The sequence below is a fragment of the Salvelinus alpinus genome, chromosome 10, assembly GCF_045679555.1.
Source record: "Salvelinus alpinus chromosome 10, SLU_Salpinus.1, whole genome shotgun sequence".
Taxonomy (NCBI): domain Eukaryota; kingdom Metazoa; phylum Chordata; class Actinopteri; order Salmoniformes; family Salmonidae; genus Salvelinus; species Salvelinus alpinus.
In genome coordinates this window covers 77,744,007-77,754,038 of record NC_092095.1, presented here as the reverse complement: position 1 = coordinate 77,754,038, position 10,032 = coordinate 77,744,007, and the positions used below count along the sequence as shown (strand labels likewise).

At 52.8% G+C, this 10,032-nt stretch overlaps 1 protein-coding gene across 1 annotated transcript; it reads right to left on the bottom strand.

Annotated features, from left to right (window-relative positions):
- Positions 1-7,519: 7,519 nt before the first annotated feature.
- Positions 7,520-8,728, bottom strand: LOC139533001 (apolipoprotein A-IV-like). Its single transcript, XM_071331148.1, has one exon. It carries the CDS (start codon positions 8,726-8,728, stop codon positions 7,520-7,522), a length of 1,209 nt encoding a protein of 402 aa, XP_071187249.1.
- Positions 8,729-10,032: the final 1,304 nt, after the last annotated feature.

Sequence of the window (10,032 nt, the reverse complement as noted above, 5' to 3'; positions counted from 1 at the left end):
TAAGGCAGCCAGGGTTTCACTGGTGGTTTGTGGGTGTTTGTTTCCTGTGATAGCGTTTGGGCCACACAGGACTGTTGAAGGTTAGTCACGTTTGGGTTTTTGTTGATTTGTAGTGTCTTGTTGATGTTTCATTAAAATATGAACTCTTACCAATCCGCATCTTGGTCCGATCCATGCTCCTCCTCGTCCGAGGAGGAGAACGACATAGACAACCTTAACAGAAACACCCACCAAACCAGGACCAAGCGGATTGGAGAAGGACCCTGGGCTAAGGTGGGAGAGAATCGCCGCTCTCGGGAGGAGAAGGAGGCAACCACAGCCCAGGAGCGCTGGCATTATGAGGCGCTTGCAAGGCACAGTGGCTGGAAACCCGAGAGGCTCACCCAAACATTTCTTGGGGGGGGGCTAAGGGGTAGTGTGGCGAAGCCGGGTTGGATACCTGAGCCAACTCCCCGGGCTTACCGTGGAGTGAGAGGGCGTCGTACTGGTCAGACGCCGTGTTATGCGGTAGAGCGCACGGTGTCCCCAGTACGCGTGCTTAGCCCAGTGCGGGCTATTCCACCTTGCCGCACTGGGAGGGCTAGGTTGGGCATCGAGCCGGATGTCATGAAGCCGGCCCAACGTATCTGGCCTCCAGTACGTCTCCTCGGGCCGGCGTACATGGCACCAGCCTTACAGGTGGTGTCCCCGGTTCGCCTGCATAGCCCAGTGCGGGCTATTCCACCTCGCCGCACTGGCAGGGCTACGGGGTCCATTCAACCTGGTAAGGTTGGAGAGGCTCGGTGCTCAAGAGCGCGTGTCCTCCTTCACGGTCCGGTATATCCGGCGCCACCTTCCCGCCCCAGCCCAGTACCACCAGTGCCTACACCACGCACCAGGCTTCCAGTGCATCACCAGAGCCCTGTTCCTCCTCTCCGCACTCGCCCTGAGGTGCGTGCCCTCAGCCCGGTACCTCCAGTTCCGGCACCACGCATCAGGCCTATAGTGCGTCTCAGCCGGCCAGAGTCTGCCGTCTGCCCAGCGGCGCCTGAACCATGCGTCTACCCAGCGCCGTCTGAGCCATCCGTCTGCCCAGCGCCGTCTGAGCCATCCGTCTGCCCAGCGCCGTCTGAGCCATCCTTCTGCCCAGCGCCGTCTGAGCCATCCGTCTGCCCAGCGCCGTCTGAGCCATCCGTCTGCCCAGCGCCGTCTGAGCCATCCGTCTGCCCAGCGCCATCTGAGCCATCCGTCTGCCCAGCGCCATCTGAGCCATCCGTCTGCCCAGCGCCATCTGAGCCATCCGTCTGCCCAGCGCCATCTGAGCCATCCGTCTGCCCAGCGCCATCTGAGCCATCCGTCTGCCCAGCGCCATCTGAGCCATCCGTCTGCCCAGCGCCGTCTGAGCCATCCGTCTGCCCAGCGCCGTCTGAGCCATCTGTCTGCCACGAGCCATTAGAGCCGCCCGTCTGTCCCGAGCCAGTAGAGCCGTCCGTCAGTAAGGAGCCGCTAGAGCCGTCCGTCAGTCAGGAGCTGCCAGAGACGCCAGCCAGTCAGGAGCTGCCAGAGACGCCCGCCAGTCAGGAGCTGCCAGAGACGCCCGCCAGTCAGGAGCTGCCAGAGACGCCCGCCAGTCAGGAGCTGCCAGAGACGTCCGCCAGTCAGGAGCTGCCAGAGACGCCCTTCAGTCATGAGCTGCCCTCCAGTCATGAGCTGCCCTCCAGTCATGAGCTGCCCTCCAGTCATGAGCTGCCCTCCAGTCATGAGCTGCCCTCCAGTCATGAGCTACCTTACAGTCATGAGCTGCCCTACAGTCATGAGCTGCCCTACAGTCATGAGCTGCCTTACAGTCATGAGCTGCCCTACAGTCATGAGCTGCCCTACAGTCATGAGCTGCCCTACAGTCATGAGCTGCCCTACAGTCATGAGCTGCCCTACAGTCATGAGCTGCCTTACAGTCATGAGCTGCCCTACAGTCATGAGCTGCCCTACAGTCATGAGCTGCCCTACAGTCATGAGCTGCCCTACAGTCATGAGCTGCCCTACAGTCATGAGCTGCCCTACAGTCATGAGCTGCCTTACAGTCATGAGCTGCCTTATAGTCATGAGCTGCCTTACAGTCATGAGCTGCCCTACAGTCCGGAGCTGCCCTACAGTCCGGAGCTGCCCTACAGTCCGGAGCTGCCCTACAGTCCGGAGCTGCCCTACAGTCCGGAGCTGCCACCCAGTCCGGAGCTGCCACCCAGTCCGGAGCTGCCAACCAGGCCGGAGTCCCTCAGCCCGGACCTGCCGGAGTCCCTCAGCCCGGACCTGCCGGAGTCCCTCAGCCCGGACCTGCCGGAGTCCCTCAGCCCGGACCTGCCGGACTCCCTCAGCCCGGACCTGCCGGAGTCCCTCAGCCCGGACCTGCCAGAGTCCCTCAGCCAGGACCTGCCAGAGTCCCTCAGCCAGGACGTGCTGCCCCTTATCCCGGTGCTGCCCCTTATCCCGGAGCTGCTGCCCCTTATCCCGGAGCTGCTGCCCCTTATCCCGGAGCTGCTGCCCCTTATCCCGGAGCTGCTGCCCCTTATCCCGGAGCTGCTGCCCCTTATCCCGGAGCTGCTGCCCCTTATCCCGGTGCTGGCCCTTATCCCGATGCTGCCCCTTCATTTAGGTGGGTTGAGTTGGAGGGTGGTCATTGGGAGGGGGATACGGAAGCGGGGAGTGACTATGGTGGGGTGGGGACCTCGCCCAGAGCCTGAGCCACCACCGTGGTCAGATGCCCACCCAGACCCTCCCCTAGACTTTGTGCTGGTGCGCCCGGAGTTCGCACCTTAAGGGGGGGGTTATGTCACGTTCCTGACCTGTTTTCTCTTGTTTTATATGTCTTTATTGGTCAGGGCGTGAGTGTTGGGTGGGCAGTCTATATTTTCTATTTCTATGTGGGGTTTTGTGTTCGGCCTGGTATGATTCTCAATTAGAGACAGGTGTGTATCGTTTGTCTCTGATTGAGAGTCATACTAAGGCAGCCAGGGTTTCACTGGTGGTTTGTGGGTGTTTGTTTCCTGTGATAGCGTTTGGGCCACACAGGACTGTTGAAGGTTAGTCACGTTTGGGTTTTTGTTGATTTGTAGTGTCTTGTTGATGTTTCATTAAAATATGAACTCTTACCAATCCGCATCTTGGTCCGATCCATGCTCCTCCTCGTCCGAGGAGGAGAACGACATAGACAACCGTGACACCGAGACAGAGAGGACCTCATCTGTCTTAATCTGTTAGACGTCATGTAGGAACAGACTCACAACTGGTACAGGGTGGAACAGACTCAGAGTGTCAGACTGGTACTACAGGGTGGAACAGACTCAGTGTCAGACTGGTACAGGGTGGAACAGACTCAGTGTCAGACTGGTACAGGGTGGAACAGACTCAGTGTCAGACTGATCCAGGGTGGAACAGACTCAGTGACAGACTGTTACATGGTGGAACAGACTGATCCAGGGTGGAACAGACTCAGTGTCAGACTGATCCAGGGTGGAACAGACTCAGTGTCAGACTGATCCAGGGTGGAACAGACTCAGTGACAGACTGTTACAGGGTGGAACAGATTCAGTGTCAGACTGCCGGTAGAATGAAGACTACGAAGGAGAGTGCTTGACAGCTGACATATAAAGTGATGGGATCTGTAGAGCGTGTGATAAGGACGCCTCACCAGACCATAAAACCACTTTGAAGGCCTTCATCTGAAGACATCACGTCGTCTAGCTGACAGATGTGAGAACGACACAGGGTGGGAGAGAGGAAGAGAAGGAGGGAGAACTCAGCTTGAAGACATCACGTCGTCTAGCTGACAGATGTGAGGACGACACAGGGTGGGTAAGAGGAAGAGGACGAGGGAGAACTCAGCTTGAAGACATCACGTTGTCTAGCTAACAGATGTGAGAACGACAGGCTGGGAGAGAGGAAGAGAAGGAGGGAGAACTCAGCTTGAAGACATCACGTCGTCTAGCTGACATATGTGAGAACGACACAGGGTGGGAGAGAGGAAGAGGACGAGGGAGAACTCAGCTTTAAAGACATCACGTCGTCTAGCTGACAGATGTGAGAACGACACAGGGAGGGAAAGAGGAAGAGAAGGAGGGAGAACTCAGCTTTAAAGACATACTGATACAAACGTGTCCCCGTCATAGTAACACAACCACTGTGATTGACTCTTCCCCTCTTCCCCACTGTTTACAGATACACTTCCTGACACGCCCATCTGTCGCTCAAACCAGGAAGTGAACATGGGCATGGCTAAGGAGTGACTGCTGTGGAACTATGGATCCTAGAGGGTTACAAGGCAATATATTCAGCCATACAGGACAAGACTATAATCTAGTTTAATGATAGTGTATTAACAAACAATACTATAATCTAGTTTAATGATAGTGTACTAATAGACAATACTATAATCTAGTTTAATGATAGTGTACTAATAGACAATACTATAATCTAGTTTAATGATAGTGTACTAATAGACAATACTATAATCTAGTTTAATGATAGTATACTAATAGACAATACTATAATCTAGTTTAATGATAGTGTACTAATAGACAATACTATAATCTAGTTTAATGATAGTATACTAATAGTGTACTAATCAAATCAAATGTATTTATATAGCCCTTCTTACATCAGCTGATATCTCAAAGTGCTGTACAGAAACCCAGCCTAAAACCCCAAACAGCAAGCAATGCAGGTGTAGAAGCACGGTGGCTAGGAAAAACTCCCGAGAAAGGCCAAAAGCTAGGAAGAAACCTAGAAAGGAACCAGGCTATGAGGGCTGGCCAGTCCTCTTCTGGCTGTGCCGGGTGGAGATTATAACAGAACAGGGCCAAGATGTTAAAATGTTCATAAATAACCAGCATGGTCAAATAATAATAATCACAGTGGTTTTCGAGGGTGCAACAAGTCAGAACCTCAGGAGTAAATGTCAGTTGGCTTTTCATAGCCGATCATTCAGAGTATCTCTACCGCTCCTGCTGTCTCTAGAGAGTTGAAAACAGCAGGTCTGGGACAGGTAGCACGTCCGGTGAACAGGTCAGGGTTCCATAGCCTCAGGCAGAACAGTTGAAACTGGAGCAGCAGCATGGCCAGGTGGACTGGGGACAACAAGGAGTCATCATGCCAGGTAGTCCTGAGGCATGGTCCTAGGGCTCAGGTCCTCCGAGAGAGAGAAAGAAAGAGAGAAAGCGAGAATTAGAGAGCATACTTAAATTCACACAGGACACCGGATAAGACAGGACAAATACTCCAGATATAACATACTGACCCTAGCCCTCCGACACATAAACTACTACAGCATAAATACTGAAGGCTGAGACAGGAGGGGTCAGGAGACACTTTGGCCCCATCCGATGATTCTCCCGGACAGGCCCAAACAGGAAGGATATAACCCCACCCACTTCGCCAAAGCACAGCCCCCACACCACTAGAGGGATACCTTGAACCACCAATTTACCATCCTGAGACAAGGCCGAGCATAGCCCACAAAGATCTCCGCCACGGCTAAACCCAAGGGGGGGGGGGGGGGCGCCAACCCAGACAGGAAGATCACGTCAGCGACTCAACCCACTCAAATCTAGTTTAATTGATAGTTAACAGAAAACACAATAATCTAGTTTAATTGATAGTGTACTAATAGAAACCGTTTCCAAGCACTAACATGTGGTTCCAATGGAGCACAGTTTCATAGTCTTCCTCTCCTCCTTTACCAACCGTCCTCCTTTACCAACCGTCCTCCTTTACCAACTGTCCTCCTTTACCCACCGTCCTCCTTTACCAACCGTCCTCCTTTACCCACCGTCCTCCTTTACCAACCGTCCTCCTTTACCCACCGTCCTCCTTTACCAACCGTCCTCCTTTACCCACCGTCCTCCTTTACCCACCGTCTTCCTTTACCCACCGTCCTCCTTTACCCACCGTCCTCCTTTACCAACCGTCCTCCTTTACCCACCGTCCTCCTTTACCCACCCTCCTCCTTTACCCACCGTCCTCCTTTACCCACCGTCCTCCTTTACCCACCGTCCTCCTTTACCCACCGTCCTCCTTTACCAACCGTCCTCCTTTACCCACCGTCCTCCTTTACCCACCGTCCTCCTTTACCCACCGTCCTCCTTTACCCACCGTCCTCCTTTACCCACCGTCCTCCTATACCCACCGTCCTCCTTTACCCACCGTCCTCCTTTACCCACCGTCCTCCTTTACCCACCGTCCTCCTTTACCAACCGTCCTCCTTTACCCACCGTCCTCCTTTACCCACCGTCCTCCTTTACCCACCGTCCTCCTTTACCCACCGTCCTCCTTTCCCCACCGTCCTCCTTTACCCACCGTCCTCCTTTACCAACCGTCCTCCTTTACCCACCGTCCTCCTTTACCCACCGTCCTCCTTTACCCACCGTCCTCCTTTACCCACCGTCCTCCTTTACAACCGTCCTCCTTTACCCACCGTCCTCCTTTACCCACCGTCCTCCTTTACCCACCGTCCTCCTTTACCCACCGTCCTCCTTTACCCACCGTCCTCCTTTACCCACCGTCCTCCTTTACCCACCGTCCTCCTTTACCCACCGTCCTCCTTTACTCACCGTCCTCCTTTACCAACCGTCCTCCTTTACCCACCGTCCTCCTTTACCCACCGTCCTCCTTTACCAACCGTCCTCCTTTACCCACCGTCCTCCTTTACCCACCGTCCTCCTTTACCCACCGTCCTCTACTCTAACCCTAACAAACGGTCCGGTACACTAACTTCAGCTTTCAAACGGCCTGACGCTGGAGTTAGTCCTGTCTTCAAACGGCCTCACGCTGGAGTTAGTCCTGTCTTCAAACGTCCTGACGCTGGAGTTAGTCCTGTCTTCAAACGGCCTTACGCTGGAATAAGTCCTGTCTTGAAACGGCCCTACTCTGGAGTTAGTCCTGTCTTCAAACGGCCTGACGCTGGAGTTAGTCCTGTCTTCAAACGGCCTTACGCTGGAGTTAGTCCTGTCTTCAAACGGCCTTACGCTGGAGTTAGTCCTGTCTTTAAACGGCCCTACGCTGGAGTTAGTCCTGTCTTCAAACGGCCTCACCCTGGAGTTAGTCCTGTCTTCAAACGGCCTCACGCTGGAGTTAGTCCTGTCTTCAAACGGCCTGACGCTGGAGTTAGTCCTGTCTTCAAACGGCCTCACGCTGGAGTTAGTCCTGTCTTCAAACGGCCTTACGCTGGAGTTAGTCCTGTCTTCAAACGGCCTCACGCTGGAGTTAGTCCTGTCTTCAAACGGCCTCACGCTGGAGTTAGTCCTGTCTTCAAACGGCCTTACGCTGGAGTTAGTCCTGTCTTCAAACGGCCTCACGCTGGAGTTAGTCCTGTCTTCAAACGGCCCTACGCTGGAGTTAGTCCTGTCTTCAAACGGCCTCACGCTGGAGTTAGTCCTGTCTTCAAACGGCCTCATGCTGGAGTTAGTCCTGTCTTCAAACGGCCTCACGCTGGAGTTAGTCCTGTCTTCAAACGGCCCTACTCTGGAGTTAGTCCTGTCTTCAAACGGCCCTACCCTGGAGTTAGTCCTGTCTTCAAACGGCCTGATGCTGGAGTTAGTCCTGTCTTGAAGACACTGGAGTTAGTCCTGTCTTCAAACGGCCTGACGCTGGAGTTAGTCCTGTCTTCAAACGGCCTGACGCTGGAGTTAGTCCTGTCTTCAATCGGACTGACGCTGGAGTTAGTCCTGTCTTCAAACGGCCTTACGCTGGAGTTAGTCCTGTCTTCAAACGGCCTCACGCTGGAGTTAGTCCTGTCTTCAAACGGCCTGACCCTGGAGTTAGTCCTGTCTTCAAACGGCCCTACGCTGGAGTTAGTCCTGTCTTCAAACGGCCCTACGCTGGAGTTAGTCCTGTCTTCAAACGGCCTCACCCTGGAGTTAGTCCTGTCTTCAAACGGCCTCACGCTGGAGTTAGTCCTGTCTTCAAACGGCCTGACGCTGGAGTTAGTCCTGTCTTCAAACGGCCTGACCCTGGAGTTAGTCCTGTCTTCAAACGGCCTTACGCTGGAGTTAGTCCTGTCTTCAAACGGCCTTACGCTGGAGTTAGTCCTGTCTTCAAACGGCCTGACCCTGGAGTTAGTCCTGTCTTCAAACAGCCTCACCCTGGAGTTAGTCCTGTCTTCAAACGGCCTCACGCTGGAGTTAGTCCTGTCTTCAAACGGCCCTACCCTGGAGTTAGTCCTGTCTTCAAACGGCCTGACGCTGGAGTTAGTCCTGTCTTCAAACGGCCTCACGCTGGAGTTAGTCCTGTCTTCAAACAGCCTGACGCTGGAGTTAGTCCTGTCTTCAAACGGCCTCACGCTGGAGTTAGTCCTGTCTTCAAACGGCCTGACCCTGGAGTTAGTCCTGTCTTCAATCGGACTGACGCTGGAGTTAGTCCTGTCTTCAAACGGCCTGACCCTGGAGTTAGTCCTGTCTTCAAACGGCCCTACCCTGGAGTTAGTCCTGTCTTCAAACGGCCTCACCCTGGAGTTAGTCCTGTCTTCAAACGGCCCTACTCTGGAGTTAGTCCTGTCTTCAAACGGCCTGACCCTGGAGTTAGTCCTGTCTTCAAACGGCCCTACCCTGGAGTTAGTCCTGTCTTCAAACGGCCCTACCCTGGAGTTAGTCCTGTCTTCAAACAGCCTGACGCTGGAGTTAGTCCTGTCTTCAAACAGCCTGACGCTGGAGTTAGTCCTGTCTTCAAACGATATCTCACTTCGACGAGCACCAAATGTCATTTTTTTTCTTCTCCACATTCATATTTGCCTATTAAAACGTCACGTTTCACACACACACAGGCCTAGTCGGTCGGCACCATCATTACCTCACACTCATCTTTATTGTAATTTCCTTCAATGTGATCGTATATATATCCCTATAATGGGTAATGAAACTGTCTCCTCGCTGAGCCGCCCCCGGCAGCCATAATGGATCATCCCTCCTCCTAACAGAGCTAAGATGCTTCCCTAATGGACCTGGTCTAAAGTAGTGCACTATATAGGGAATAGGGTTCTATAGGGCTCTGGTCTAAAGTAGTGCACTATATAGGGAATAGGGTTCTATATGGACTCTGGTCTAAAGTAGTGCACTATATATAGGGAATAGGGTTCTATAGGGCTCGGGCTAAAGTAGTGCACTCTATAGAACCCTATATAGAACCCTATATAGTGCACTACTTTAGACCAGGGCCCTATAGAACCCTATTCCCTATATAATGCACTATATAGGGTTCTATAGGGCTCTGGTCTAAAGTAGTGCACTATATAGGGAATAGGGTTCAATAGGGCTCTGGTCTAAAGTAGTGCACTATATAGGGAATAGGGTTCTATAGGGCTCTGGTCTAAAGTAGTGCACTATATAGGGATAGGGTTCTATAGGGCTCTGGTATAAAGTAGTGCCATTTGAGACGTCACAAGGAAGAGTGACAGCTAACACCTAAGTAGCCCACTCTCATCCACCCTCATCCCCCACCACACATTGACCTCTAACCCCTACTCAGCATAAACACATCTTCTGCAGGAAATAGCTGTCTGTCATCCCTCTATACCTTAACCATCTCTCTCTCTCTCTCTCTCTCTCTCTCTCTCTCTCTCTCTCTCTCTCTCTCTCTCTCTCTCTATCTCTCTCTGTCTCTCTGTCTCTCTCTCTCTCTGTCTCTCTGTCTCTCTCTGTATCTCTCTGTCTCTCTCTCTCTCTCTCTCTCTCTCTCTCTCTGTCTCTCTCTCTCTCTCTGTCTTTAGCTCTCTCTCTCTCTATCTGTCTCTCTCTCTGTCTCTAGCTCTCTCTCTCTCTGTATCTCTCTCTCGCTCTGTCTCTCTCTCTCTGTCTCTCTCTCTCTCTGTATCTCTCTCTCTCTCTCTCTTTCTTTCTCCGTTTAATCTCTATTCATTACTTATCTGTATCTATCTCTGTCTCTCTTTCTGTCTCTCTCATTCTCTCTCTCTTTAATCTCTATTCATTACTCTTGTTTTTAATCTATCTCTCACTGGCTGCCTATTTCCTATTCTCTCTCTCAGCTCTGAGGCAGAGAGAGGAACACATC

What these genes read in the sequence shown, in the direction of transcription:
- LOC139533001 (XM_071331148.1), bottom strand. Translation starts at nt 8,728, where the DNA reads ATGACATTTGGTGCTCGTCGAAGTGAGATATCGTTTGAAGACAGGACT.